The sequence below is a fragment of the Rhinopithecus bieti genome, unplaced genomic scaffold (genome assembly GCF_001698545.2).
Source record: "Rhinopithecus bieti isolate Rb0 unplaced genomic scaffold, ASM169854v2 scaffold_5260, whole genome shotgun sequence".
NCBI classification, from domain to species: domain Eukaryota; kingdom Metazoa; phylum Chordata; class Mammalia; order Primates; family Cercopithecidae; genus Rhinopithecus; species Rhinopithecus bieti.
Genome location: NW_016805896.1, coordinates 1,766,718 through 1,781,754, shown reverse-complemented (window position 1 = coordinate 1,781,754; position 15,037 = coordinate 1,766,718). Strand labels below are relative to the sequence as shown.

General features: G+C 38.2%; 1 protein-coding gene across 4 annotated transcripts in view; it reads right to left on the bottom strand.

Moving 5' to 3' along the window:
- Window positions 1–596: 596 nt before the first annotated feature.
- NPY1R (neuropeptide Y receptor Y1) overlaps window positions 597–15,037 on the bottom strand; it is a 21,189-nt gene continuing 6,748 nt past the window's right edge. The window contains exons 1-4 of one of the 4 annotated variants that reach the window (XM_017873954.1): window positions 9,098–9,674; window positions 3,285–3,325; window positions 2,476–3,150; window positions 1,644–2,376 (exon numbers count right to left, since the gene is read on the bottom strand). In XM_017873954.1, the coding sequence (XP_017729443.1) occupies window positions 1,924–2,376; window positions 2,476–3,060 (1,038 nt within the window). In that variant the 5' untranslated portion in view covers window positions 3,061–3,150; window positions 3,285–3,325; window positions 9,098–9,674 and the 3' untranslated portion in view covers window positions 1,644–1,923. Of the gene's footprint in view, window positions 2,377–2,475; window positions 3,326–9,097; window positions 9,677–15,037 lie in introns of those variants that run through there. The other 3 variants (XM_017873952.1, XM_017873955.1, XM_017873953.1) reach the window with 3 other exon arrangements.

Below are 15,037 nucleotides of genomic sequence, written 5' to 3'. Positions count from 1 at the left end.
TTTTTTTTTTTTTAATTTGGTTAACTAAAGGACATTCTTAGGCTATAATTTGATTTCATATTACCATTCAATGCAAAAAGTGTGATATTTGTTTGAGTTACAGGACTGATAATGCAAATTTCTAAAATCTAAAATACTCTTTTGCTCAGTTTAGAAATGGAAATAATACAATAAAAGAGAAAACATCTTCTTGGTAAAGATTAACTTAGGAGGAAGGATCCAAGAACACTGCAGGACGTGAGTTCAATATGATTATTAACAAGAAGGAAGGAAACTTGGTCATTAATCATTTGTTTTGGAAATATATTTTGAAAATGCTTCTAAGTATTTGCACTGTGCTATATGCACTAGGGACAGTCATGTTAAACAATTCTTGCCTTAAAGAAGCTTACGATCTAGCAAGAGAGGGAGACTGAGCCATTAATGGCTATACTACATCAATGGTTATAACCATCGATGGCTATACCACAGCCATCGATGGTTATATCACAGCAGTGGTTATGATTCATTAGCAAGCAGATGCAGGATGCTTTGGGAACATCATGGGAGGGAAGTCATGGGATGAGAAAAAATGAAACTGAAAGAGACTCCTCAGAAAAGCAAAACAATATTGATTTTAATAAAATGTCCGCCTTTTAAAATCAAACACATTTAATACTTTATCTGTATAATACATTGAAGTATGTCTTGTTCTTTAAAATATAGTTTCTCCAAATGATTCTGAGGCTCAATCATAATTACAAGATACATGAAATTAGGCACATTAACATAACACAACTATTCAGTAATCTTTACAGTGCATTATTTATAAGACGCTACAAGTCACACAGTTTATACATGTTAAAATGGGCTATATGAAGTATTCTCAGTTTTGTGTATTTTTTCCCTGCTAGGTGAAGTGAATATTCTTTTAACATTGTACTTGGTGTTACCTCCTTTGAAAGACGGACATTGAAAGTTAAAATCAGTCACTATATAGGCACTGCTGTAAGGATAACACCTTTTGTGTTTCTATATATTGTAAGTGGAAATGCCTTTTGAGTACATATTTATCCCAGAAAGCTTGACAAACACCGAACAGTCTGTAAAAGAAAAAAGGAAAATCTCTTAACCATCAATTCAAATGAATGTAATTTAACTACTTGCAGCAATACTAATTTACTTTATTAAATTAATTACTCTGAAATGCTCTTGTTGTCAGGTACCAAAATAGTTTTGAAGTTAGGGAGCTGCTTTCTCTCTTCATTCCTGTGGGTGCCCCAATTCCCTGTAATATTTGCAGCCGAGAAGTATATATTTTATTCATTTTAAATTTTCATTTAAGTGACAATCAATTGGGAGCAAATTAAATCCTCCCTTAAGGTGAAAAAAAAAAAAAAAAAAAAAAAAACCACCAAAAAACAGAAACCTCAAACCACTTCTGAATGACTTCAGACCCTCCTTTGGCTCCTGAATGCTGCTTTTGCATACTGTTACTGCTGTAACACATTAAAATGATGCCCATCTTAAAATAAGGATGGCCCAATCTATTGACAGTCTAATCTAATCTAATCAAGACGACCCAATCTAATGACAGTATTGGATGGCAAGTACTTCTGAAGTCGGTTAATAGTAATACTTTAAAGAAATTTCATTCCAATAAGTACAATATAAAAGTCTTTATAATATATGCATAAATTCACAAAAAGCACTTCAAAGATGTCTAGTTGAAACTATTTCCAGAAGACCCCAAAGCCCACACCTTTTGTTCCAAATGTAATTATGACAACTACAACAAAAGCAGTAAAAAGCAAGACAAGAAAATCTTAGTCATTTTCAAATGATTTCAACCCCATTCCTTGGGAGAACAGGTAGTCAAAGTATGTTGCAGGTTGTGCTTGTTTTTAAACAGATGTCATCAGGGACCATAGGCTATAAGTAGTTTCAGATTTTTTCATTATCGTCATTGTTGATTTTTTTAAACGCGACTGGGCTTGCTTGCTTCAAAGAAGTCTTGGAAACATCCGTGTGCATGGTGGACATGGCTATTGTTTCATAATCATCATCCCGAGACCGGAAATCACAAAAGTTAAAGAAGAACTGCAGGTCTCTCTGGAAGTTTTTGTTCAGGAATCCATAAAATATGGGGTTGACACAAGTGGATATCATTGCTGTGAGGTGGCAGAGCAGGAATAACAGATTGTGGTTGCAGGTAGCAATGATCTGATGATTCCAATCAAACACAGTGTTAAAGATGGTAAGAGGTAGCCAGCAGACTGCAAATGCTACCACAATGGACAGCAGCATGATATTGATTCTTTTGGTTTCACTGGACCTGTACTTATTGTCTCTCATCTTGTCCATCATGTTGTTTCTCCTTTTTAAGCGTATATATATCTATGGAAGAAAAACAAATTTAAATAGAAACACTCATTTGATGAAGAATTCTGTGTAAAGAAGGTAAAAAATGAAAATGATAGAAAAAAATTTTCTTACCTTGAAGTAGCAAATAAATATAAAACAAAGTGGACCAAAATACTGCAGCACCAAGAGGAGAGTGGTATAAGACAACCTATGAGAGTCCGATGGAAATTGATCAAAGCACACGTATTTGTCTTTGTACGCATCAAGTGTTACATTTTGGAATGGCTCATCAGTCATTACTTGGTAGATCAGGAAAGGCAGAGAAGAAGCCACAGCAAGGACCCAAATCACAGCAATACCTACATAAGCATGTCTATTATTTGGTCTCCAACCTCGAGGGTTGATTATCAGCTGATGTCGTTCCACAGCAATGAGAACCAGAGAGAAAATGGACACAGTGATTGAAACACATTGCACAAAAGGATTCAACTTACACATTGCCTCACCAAAGACCCAGTGGTCCATTAATGTGTAGACAAATGTAAAGGGGAGACACATGATGGCGACAAGCAAGTCTGAGAAGGAAAGGTTCACAATCAGGATGTTGGTAACATTTCTCATCTCCTTTTGTTTCAGGATGATTATGATCAAGGCCAGGTTTCCAGAGACACCAAGAATGATCACAGCTCCATACGCAAGAGCTAAGGTAAATATCATGGCCAAGGGCAGATGACAATCATCATTTTCAAAAGCCAAAAGCTGGGCATTCTTCTCTGAGAAATTAGAGTGGACTGAATGGTTTTCAACCTGGGAAAACAATGTTGAATTCATTTTGATTGGTTTGGTTGTTATGGATTATTTTAGACAAATGGACAGTATGTTTCTTCAAAGCAGGTCAACTGTTCAGCTTATTCTTATTCCCCATATTGGAATCCATTTACCAAAATTATTCTGAATTCTTCATTCCCTTGAACTGAACAATCTGTAAAGAGAAAATGACCAATTGCATTACTAATTTTATTGAGGGCAGTCAAAATGAATTCTGACTCACAGAACTCTTTAAAGTGAAAACACTGAAATAAACAAAATGTAATCTTGTAAACATCTTTCTAAAGCAGTAGAAATAGTGAAAACACACTGAATAAAGAAAAAATAAAATTTTTAATTGGACTTGCTTACAGAACAAGTCTTAGTAAAACATAGTGGTCCATAAGTCAGTGAGGAATATATAAATCTTATGCCCCAAGTCTTACATAAACAGTAACAACAGCACATTCCTAAACATTGTAAGAATATGAATGTATAAAAACCACTTAATGCACAGATTAAAACATAAGAAAAATAAACAAAGCAAAACAAAATAAATTACCTAATTCTTCCATATGCAATAGAAATGGAAGAATTAGTGTCAAGGTCAAGTTGTAGCAATAGCTCCACCACACATACACTGGACTGCTTTTTAGGGTAGATGCTATTCAGCACAAGCATATTCAACAAAAGATGATCAATACAGTGAAACATCAAAAAACTTTGCCATGAATGACTATTGAGAGACTACACAATGTTTAATCTGGAAAATACTTAGTAGGAATGGTACAGATGTCTTCTCGTATTTTAATGGGTACCATTTAGAACACAGAATTGAGCTTAGAATGTTACATCTAATTATATGTACAAATTAAAAGTAGGGCCAAGAGGTGTACATTATTTCTTTAGATCACATCATTATGAGGAACAAAAGTTTCATAAAATGGAATTACATGCCTGCAAATCTAGCAAGTGTTCCATATACAAAAGTTTATAACCACCATATGAAAGACCATTTCAGACAGTTCCTGTACTGTGTAGGAGATTCTAACCTTAAGAGTCTGTTATTTTATTAATATGTTAGAAGCTTTCAAGGATTTCTAAGGCATTATTTATGTAAGTATCTTTCCTACCCACTAGACTATATGTGTGTTCAATGCAAAGATCTAGATTTTAGTTGTAATTTTGATTTTTCACAGTATTTTGTGATATATTTTCTCTTATTAACACAAATCACAGACTTGTAGAGTTTTAAAAGTTTGAAATTATTTTAAAAACTCCTTTTCAAAAATAAGTCTGATGTTCCCTAGATAACTAAGTAAATATGTGAGACAGAGTTTCTTATGCTAATTAACAGGCCATTGTGCTTGTATTAAGAAACTGAATTTCATTCTTTTCTTTCTTAAATAAGAACAATAAAGAAAATCGTGCAGAGTTACTTCCATTGAAAGAAAGATAATAAACTTAATGAACCAGAAATGCATTTGCCTTTTACTTAATGCCTCTAATGAACCTTTCCTTTAATTTTTTTGCTTTCTAGAACATGGTTTTTTCTTTTTTTAAATATTATGAAACCATGATTTGGCCTTATAAAACTTAAGAAGAATAAAGTAAGGGTTGCTATAATGAAGTCAGAATGAAAATATTAAAGAATGGTAATGGAATGATTTCAGGTATGAATGTTATTAGAAACGTGGCTCTCTCTTCCTCTATGCATCAACCTGTAATGACTCCCTAATACTTATGTGATAACCACACTTTTTCTCTCAAGAATTCCAAAGGCAGAGAGAATGATCAGTGATTGTTAGAGTTTGAAAACAATCTCAAAGGAGCAGTAATAACTTGAAATTATTTGGAAATCTCTTATTTTAAAAATTCAGGAAAATGTAGCATTATATTTCCTATTTAAGTTACTAAAGAGATATTAAACATGACTTATCAATTAATTATAAGTTTCCCTTCATTATTTAAAGTAAAACTAGCAGAGCAGGGAAAAGCTTTTTATCCTTGTCACCAAGTACCAATAGGTGAATGAGGACCCTGGTTTGAGACACATGAGAGAGAGAATACTAACTACATTCCCCAGCCTGACACGTTAAGACCTCTGCATTATACCTCTTTTCCACACTTTACTCTAATAATCCCAATGTGAACGTGAATACACAGTTCTAGGCAGGCGAGTCTGTTCACAGTCTACCAAATATAGCTCTGCATCTCCACCTCTGCCATTCTTATTGCTGGGTGTTCTCTCTCTCCCACCATCAATCCAAACTCTGCCCATCTTTCAAAGCACCATTTAGTTCCTAGAATCCTTAATTGGCTCCTCTCATTTTTAATATAACATCTTTGAGGTAGGCATTGTGCATACTTCATAGTACCTTGCAAGTACAAGATTTAAAATAAAACTGTGTTGACTGATATAACTGATGCATGGTTGGAATAGTAGGTTCTTGGGTAAATTAATCCTAACATCAATAGCTCAATTCCATCATAGTCCTTGAACATGCAAAATGTATGCTAATCACAACAGCCGTGCTCCTAGGTCATGTATATAGGGGAAAATGTTACCCTTTATGTAAAAAAATTATTTCTGAAAGAAAATTTATTCATTCAACAAATATTAATTAAACATTTATTTCATGTTAGGCATGGTTTTACTGGAGAGAATGTGACCTTTTCACTGAGTTTCTAGTCTTGTGGGCAGAGAAAGACAAGAAGAAAATTAGTAAAAAATATAGCATGCTAGATGATAATAAGTATTATGAAGTAAAACAAAGCAAGAAAGAGGGACTGGGGCCAGGTAAGGTGGCTCACGCCTGTAATCCCAGCATTTCAGGAGGCCGAGGCAGATCACCTAAAGTCAAGAGTTTGAGATCAGCCTGGCCAACATGGTGAAACGTCGTCTCTACTAAAAATACAAAAATTAGCCAGGCGGGGTGGAGCACACCTGTAGTAGCAGCTACTCGGGAGGCTGTGGCAGGAGAATTGCTTGAACCTGGGAGGCAGAGGTTGCACTGAGCCAAGATCAGGCCACCGCACTCCAGCCTGGGTGACAGAGCAAGACTCCATCTCAAAAAAAAAAAAAAAAAAAGAGAAACTGGGATATGAGGGAGCTGCAATTTATTACTTGACTGTAAAAGATGGCCTCTGACTGTCTGAGAAGAAGGCATGTAAGTCAAGACCTGAGAGGAGTGGTGAGTAGGGAAGCCACACAAGTATCTCAGGGATTGCATCCCATATGGAAAGAACAAACATCCCTAAGGCCTGCGTGTAACTGGTGTGCTAAGTAGCAATGAGAAGTGGGATAAATAAGGGAGGGACCCTTAGGAAATTAACTGGGAAGGCTAAAGAGGGGGGTACAGACTGTAGGGCTTTTTTTTTTTTTTTTTTAATGATCTTTGCCTATAATCCTGGGAGAGCTGGGGAGCCTCTGGTGAGTATTTGGCAAAGGTGTAAAGTTATATGACTTTGGATTTAAAATTACTATTCTAACTGTTGTTTTCAACACATTTAAGGAAAGAGAAGAAAAGGGGAGATTCATTAGAAAGCTAGTGCAATAATTTGGCAAGAAATAATAGAGACAGAGACCAAGATGTATACCATGGAGAGAAAGAAACAGAAATATTCTACCCACTGACCGATTTGGGCAAAAATGAATATATATAAGAATTCACACAGACATTAAATTATTGCAAAGTACAGGCTACAAACATAGCTTTCTTACAGATGAGTTCAGGTAAATGTACTGAAGCTCTAGTCTGACACCTTTGAAATGGTATTTAATAGGCATGCCCAATGAGGAAGCATTTTTCTTACTAAGTAGACGTTAATTTAGCTATAGAGAAAATGAAAACTTTGTTTTTTTTAAGGTGTTTTCAAGTCTGTTTTACTAGTTGTACATTTGGTAGTTATTCCAGTGTGTAAACCAATTCTGCATTGGATAAAATGTGTATTTTCAGTGTACCTTAGTATAATTTCAAGAAAGAATAACTGTCAGAAAATAACAATACTAAGAGATAATTTACATACCTTATCTTTGCAAAAGAAAATAATTTGATATTTACTATTCTAATATAGTAAGCTAGGCAGCTACAGAAACTGCAAAAATTAAAGACTGTTAAGTCCCAGTGTAGCTGCCATGTGCATATAGAGACAAAACAGAGACATTATATACATCACCAATTGGCAAATTAGCCCCCTGCAGAGGGAAATTTCCTCTTCTTTCTTTCCAATTAGAATGCTGGCCTTTCATTGCTTGCTCTTCGCAGTGCTGTTACTACTTGAAAATACAGCTCCCTGATCATAACCTGCTGCAGATAAATTTTTTCAAATACTCAGGATTAGCTGTTCACCTCACTTGTGTTGGAAAAGAAATGTCAGCCTTGTTACATACAGCCTCCCAAAGTTACTGCTAGCTTATCTAAATGAGTTACATAATTCTCTGCTCCTTCCTTGCTGGGGAGGGCTTGTTCAACAGACTGCTGCCTTAAGACAATAAAGACTAATAAAGTAGTAGTCACCCAAGAGCACTCAGGTTTTAGTCCTGGGTGGGGAACCGGGTCGGGTTAGCTTTCCGCTGCCTCGCTTGCTTCGCCAGAGAGCCTGCCCAGGGTAGAGGACTAACAGCTACTGCTTTTCTGTTGCAGACCTGACAGACAAGCTCCACATATACCCTGTCTGTGTGTGCCATCCCGCCAGTCATGCCCTCTTATAGGATGGGGAGTGTGGGAAGCAATGCGTGCTCTAATGTGTGTGTGTGTGTTAGTGTGTATACATGGAAACACTCTCTTCTGCTCTTCTCCTGTAGGTTTTTCCTGTGCTCCAGAAGTTATCAAACAACGAAATGGCAAATGGGACATGTTCAGTCAAAATTCCTGTTGGCACGCTTACCCACCCACCTTTTTCATATTGTGTAACTAGGTGAATCGCCCGAAATTTACTCCATTCCTGACTCCCTACTACTCTCTCTCTCTCTCTCTCTCTCTCTCTCTCTCTCTCTATCAGAAAACCTTTCTACTAGTGATAAGAGACTGGCAAAAGAGAAAAGATACAAACAACCAAAAACAAGCAGATCCCAAACCCTACTCAATTCTGTCTTTGGCCCAATATCAGACCTTAAAACATTCGCATCTCTCCAGTCTACCTGGGAACCAAGGCACACCCTATCAAGTCACCTCCACCTCCTGTGCATTCCCAATCTCCTAACCCAGCCATGTTCCATCATTACTTTTCTAAAAGAAAGAGCTAAAGAGTTTCCTGATTAGAACTCCGATGATTAAAATCTTCGGGTGTCCACCCGGACGCAGCGCCACACTCGAAGCGCCCAGTACTGGGGAGCGCGGCTCCACTGCAGCCCAGACGCGCGGAATCCGCAAGTGAGGGTGGGCGCGCTCTGGAGTCCGCGCCGAGGGCTACTCCCACCTCCGCCCGCTCCCAGCCCGACGCCTGCCGCAGGACCCGGGCGACGGCTGGCGACGTACCAAGCCCACCCTTCTCCGGCTCATCCCAGCCAGTTACTCCGCGAAAACTCCGGTGCGGCTAGAGCCAGCACCTCCAGTCAGTCCAAGACACATACGGAAGATAAGCGGGATGCGGGATAGACGAACTCGGGCACCTTCCCAGTGCCTCGACCTTTTAAAGAGAACCTGGGTAGAGGAAAACTTGGATCCCCATCCAGAAATTCCCCGGGAGCAGGTGGTGGTAAAGCCCGAACTCCGCGTAGGGGACCCTCTCCTTTCACCCGCGTCGGCCCCATACCCTTCAGCAGGAGCCCGCGAACGGTCCGGTGATTTGGAGCAGCCTGAGACCTGCTTGCACTGGAGACCACACCTCGGTCCCCCAGAGCCAGTTTCGGACACTGGCGTCGTTTTTCTCCCCCGCTCATCCTTCACCTAGTCAATGAGAGATTTCGCAAAAGTCCATGGAAAGGCATAAACTCGCAACTTACCCTCTATGGAATTTGTCTTGCTCGCTCCTGCTTATTGAAGAAGGAAGGGTGGGAATGGAAGGGAGCAGAGAGGGGAAGATCCGCTGGTATCTCTCCTGCTCAGATCCTAAAGATTGATGAAGCTAGGAAGAGACGCCCCCTTAAAGCCGAACTCCACCTCATCCCGGATCACGTGACGGCGTCCCGCGAGTAGCGCCTTACTCCCCCCGCCCCACAAACACCTCACAAAGGTGCACACCTCGGGGAAGCGTTGCCTAGGAATTTTGGAAAGAAAAGCAATCCAACAGAAGCCACACATTATTCGACACAGACGCCCGGCGCAAGGGAAAGGAAGCCCTAATCCCCACAGTCCTTGACTCCGGGGAAGGCAGGGCAGTTTCCCAAGGCTTGAAAAAGTCGGTGCCACTATGGTTTTCTTTGTTTGCAGGTCAGTGCCATCTTGTGGCCGAAGTCGTACCCGGTTGGAGAGCTCGAGCGCCAGCCCAAACCAGGAATCAAAAGGCTCGCTGGGAAACATGAAATTCGCCACAATAATGGCACTAATATTTTCTTTTGTGACGCTCAAATAACTCTCACGCCAGTGCGGAGAATTTGTTTTCCTCAGTTTATAAGTGAATAAAGAGAAGAGCTTTAAAAAGTCAAGGCAGACAATGGGCCCTCCTTTCTCTGGCCCACTGAGAAAATGCATTAAGTCAGATTTGTTCCCAGCGCTTAGTCGCTTTTTAGTTTTTTTAGGGGGGAACCATGAACTGAACATTTCCCTGGTGGTCGAAAAGAGTCAATGCAATTTTCTCGATGATTAGTACTACAGTACTGATCATTATGTAGAAAAAAATAGAATGTACACTGAGTACGTTGAAGGCTGCCAACCCCATCATGGTGCCCAATGTTCAGGCCAGTTACTGACACACTGATCTGAGATGTTTTACCTGATTCTATTCTAGTTAAAAAAGTCAACGTTGTAAAACACACACACACACACACACACACACACACACACACACACATTATGTAGACGATGGACTGATGCAAATGAGTAGAACTTCTTCCAAATAAAAGTGTTAAAAATAAGAAGTCTTTCCAATAAAGAGAGAGGGCACTGCCCAGAGAATTTATAACGTTTTCATTACAAAGCAGTTCTAATGGCAGTCTTTCTTCTAATTAAAATCAAAATAAAATTCCAAGACAAATGGACTCACCTGAACTTTATACTGTTAAAAAATTTTTTCTTTTTCTGATTGCTACGCTGAATAAACATATCTAAGGTTCAGTATAAACTCATTTATATAGATAGTGATGAACACAATCTCTGGATGTTTTTCCAAGAAAACTTTCTAAAATATGTGTCACTGGACATATTTTTATATAGTTGGAAAGGGATTGTAATCAAGAATTAAAATATCATGATTATGTAATGACTGTACTATTAGTGTATAACAACAGATATAAACATACATATAAAAATCTCTAATGGTTAAGCAGAGTAAAATGACAACAGATAACATTTATACACACACACAGACAAATATATATATATATATACACACACACACACACACACTTTTTTTTTTTAAACCAAGGGTGAAAACATAAGGCCCAATTTAGGAATTTCAACTCTTTCAGGGAACAATAACTAATATTCATTCAGGTTTCTATGCATCCTCTATCTACTCTATTGCCTGAAGTCACATTCTGTTCTTAGAAGGAAGTTTTCTCCATGGTTTTAATCATCAAATCGGCTATCTTTAGCCTGCTGTAAGAATTACAAATGACGTAATTTAATTCTCTACTAAGAATATATTTTTATGTAGAAACTTTTATTATGTCAGCAAATATTTTGGACTTGAGAATATAATTTGGACTCAGGTGCTATGCTTTCTCTATTTCCCAAGAATACTAATGAAGGCATGTCTGTAAGAGGTCTAAACTATTATGGCCACTGTATTTTATCATTTTATTAACTCAATTTTTATGAAGTGTTCTCCCTAAAGAAAATCTGTGAAATTGCATTCTTGAGTTATTAATATCAAATACCAATCTTTGAAAGATCACTGATCTCAAAGACTCTTTTCTATGACAACTTTATGGTACAAAGAGAAGTTGTGAAATGCTCAATAGCGGCCGGAGGCGGTGGCTCATGCCTGTAATCCCAGCACTTTAGGAGGCCGAGGCAGGCAGATCATGAGCAGGAGTTCGAGACCAGCCTGGCCAACAAAGTGAAATCCCGTCTCTATTAAAAATACAAAAATTAGCTGGGTGTGGCGGTGCGCATCTGTTATCCCAGCTACTTAGGAGGCTGAGGCAGGAGAATTGCTTGAACCCGAGAGGCAGAAGTTGCAATGAGCCGAGATCGTGCCACTGCACTCCAGCCCAGGCAACAGAGCAAGACTCTGTCTTGGGAAAAAAAAAAAGAAAAGAAAAGAAATGCTCAACGGCAAAATTGTATAATTCTTTAGGGATATCATGTACTAGGATTCTTTCCAATATGAAAAACAGAGAAATTAGGCATACTCCAAAGGCCAAATGCAACATAAAATTCTCCAATAATGTGGTCTTATAGAAGATTTAAAATACGCAAAGTAGTTTGAATTTCTTAGAAAATATTTTTTAAAGAGTTTCCTCATTCCAATTTTAAGATCATTTATTTTTCTACTCTTAAGTGAATAATCAGCTGCATACTTTCCTATCTGGGATTCAAATTAGATAAAACTTCATCTTTGCTAGGGAGAAGTTTTTCTTCAATCCTGTATATTTCTTTCTGTAGTTTCATAGCAACCTGACCTATAAACCAAGGGGAATGATATTAATGACCTATTCTCATGTTCTCTTGGACAACAGTCTGGCTCTGTCATATAAACTGAGGGATAGGATCTACTCATTAAATTTCTGTAAATCTGAGTTTTATATTCGAAACAGTGAAACAATATTATGGCCTGGCTCAGCCTTTAAATTCCATGATTCAGTAACTGTTTAAATAAAAGTGTGACAATATGCTTGCTACTGGAATTGAAACACACTAATTACTTTATTTGTCTTCTGAGGAATTTCTGCTACAAGGGTTAAAGTTTCTGAAATGCTCTCAGGCCTTGATACAGGTAAATTATCATGAATTCTCACTCAGAAGAAGCTTAATAGGCATAAATACTACACGTGAAAACTAAAATGTAGATGACATTGATAAGGGGGAAATTCCATAGGGGTAGAACTATGATGAAGCATGTCAGTGAATCAGTTCATGTTCTATGAATTGATTGTATGTCTGGATTTTCCTTCTTTCTGTGACTTACCTGCTGCATTTCTTTGGATCTTTGATGCCCAAGAATGTAAGGAGCAATTTTATTGTATGGATCACCAAGAAAAAAAATGTTTTCACTAAAGCAATGGCATACTATCAATAGCAAATGAATATTAAAATATTAAAATGCTTTTTAAGCCCACATCTTAAAGCCAGTGGAATACAGTTGGTAGTTTTGACTTAATCAGCACAATCAAATAGTCAGTACAATCATTTTATTCGTCTGACTTTTGGAGAGCATAAACTAGCAGAAAAAAAAAGACGATTAATTTAGTTAAAAATGTTAGTATATAAGTGCACAGACAATTCAATGATCTCCTTTGTGCAGAAAACACGCAATACTCTTTGTGGATTTTCTCTTGATCTTGATTTGAAATGCGAATGCCTTTCAGTAAAGTTCTCATTTTGTTACCTGGGCTGCATATTTCGGGGCATTTTTAAAAACTGTCACAATGAGGCTCTAGACAAGTAGGATCTTAAAATTTAGTAAATAGTCAAATCTTTTTCTGCATGCCTCATATGGTATGACACCCTTTAGACAGTCAAAAAAAAATGTAACGTTATATTACAAAACCATAACATTATGTTTTTACTATATGAGATAATGAAAGGAGCTTTGCCACTGTTACTATTATTGTTTTTAATAATTATTATTACTATTCTTTTCATATCTTCTTTTGAAGAGACAATACAAAATAGCTGGTAAAAGAATAAGTATGAATGCCACCACCACAGCTCTCGTCTTCTGTGACAAACATCTCTAACTGTTCCTCTTGCCCCTGACTCCTACTCCCCAAAATCTCAAGCTTGGTATTAGGCTTTCTCAGAGCACAACACTTCAGACGGCCAATATCAATAGATCAGACTTGGCCTATGAAGAAAAGCTATGAAGGTATAATTTTTTCTAAAGAAAGGAGAAAGTTAGGCTGGGTGCGGTGGCTCACGCCTGTAATCCCAGCACTTTGGGAGGACAAGGCGGGCAGATCACCTGAGATCAAGATTTTGAGACCAACCTGGCCAACATGGTGAAACCCCATCTCTACTAAAATATAAAATTAGCCAGGCGTGGTGGCAGGCACCTGTAATTCCAGCTACTTGGGAGGCTGAGGCAGGAGAATCACTTGAACCCAGGAGGTGAAGGCTGCGGTGAGCTGAGATTGTGCCACTGCATTCCAGCTTGGGTGACAGAGTGATACTCCATCTCTAAATAAATAAATAAATAAATAAATAAATAAATAAATAAATAAGGGAAAGTGTTTGTTTGTTTTTTGGTACACCTACATAATAGCACAAGCAAGTACATGCAAAAGTGGTATGAAATGTTCTGAGGCATCATTTTGCTAAGGTAAGTATCCTTCTTTCATTCCTTTGTTTAAGGTCTAGCTATTGCTTCCTTTCCCCAGATACAAATACATCTAGGAAGAGTACACATATCTAAGGATGGTCAGTGGTATAATATGACCCATCTGATCTTATGAGAGTGTTTAGCTGCCACTCTCCACTAGCATAGCATGTAGGTTAAAACTCAACTGTGCAGATTATTGCAACTGCAAATTCAAAACCCTCATTAAGCCTTAAATATTACCCAGAAATGTGTTGGCTTAGGTGATTACCAATCTCTCTCCTCTTAGAAGCTATTTTGAAATTTCAACCCTCTCCCAGCCTCCTACCTCATACCTTCAGTCTCAATGGATTCCTTCTTTTTGGGATAATTAAAGGCCATAGGGTATTTACCCCCTAAATTTCAAGTCCCTCCTTTTGGCAATAGATTCTCCAACCCAGCTGTTTCAACCCCAGACTTTAAGTCAACCTATCCCGCTGAGAGTTCTCAGTTGAGACCCCAAGCACCATGTGACAGAAAAGCTATCTCACTGTGCCCTTCTGATCTGCTGTCCCACCACGCAGTCCATGAGCATAAAATCCATGAGTTGTGTTCCATTAAGTTTGAGGAAGGTTTGTTAAACAGCAATAAAATAACTATAATACCTGTTTAGTCAACAATTCACTTTTCTTAGCTTAGGACTAAAAGAAAGACCAAAACAAAATCGCTCATTTCTTTCTCATAGTAACTCCCTTACTGGAGTCACATCTTCCCTAGCTGCTTCTCTTTCTTGGCAAGCTTCTTTGAGGCTAAGGTACATATACTGTCATCTCATTTTTTCCTCAAATATGACCCACCTGAAACTGCTTCTGCCCAGGACACTAATGATCAAAGCCAGTGAACACGATTCAGACTTTCTTGTATTTATTCTTTATGTAGCAATGGACTCAACTGAGCATCCACTGTTTCTGGAATCTTTTTTTCCTTTGACTTCATCAAGTCCACACTTCAGGCTTTTCTTCATTGGCTGTTGCTCTGTCATCCCTCTCAAGATCTACTATTTCCATCTACTTCTTAGGCGTTTTTCTCCCTAGGATCCTGTTATGCAGATGGGCCAGAGATGGCCCGTGGGTGATAGCCGAACATGGTCTGCATACTGTTTGATTCTTCACAGCAGGCTAAGGCCCTTAGCCCAAAGCCTGCCAGGACCACTTCAAAATCTCACACATCTAATGGTTCTAAATATAGTCAAAAATAATTAATTTTAGCCCATTTAGAGCCTACCTTCTTAGATGCCCCCATGAAACTCCACCCAACATCTGCT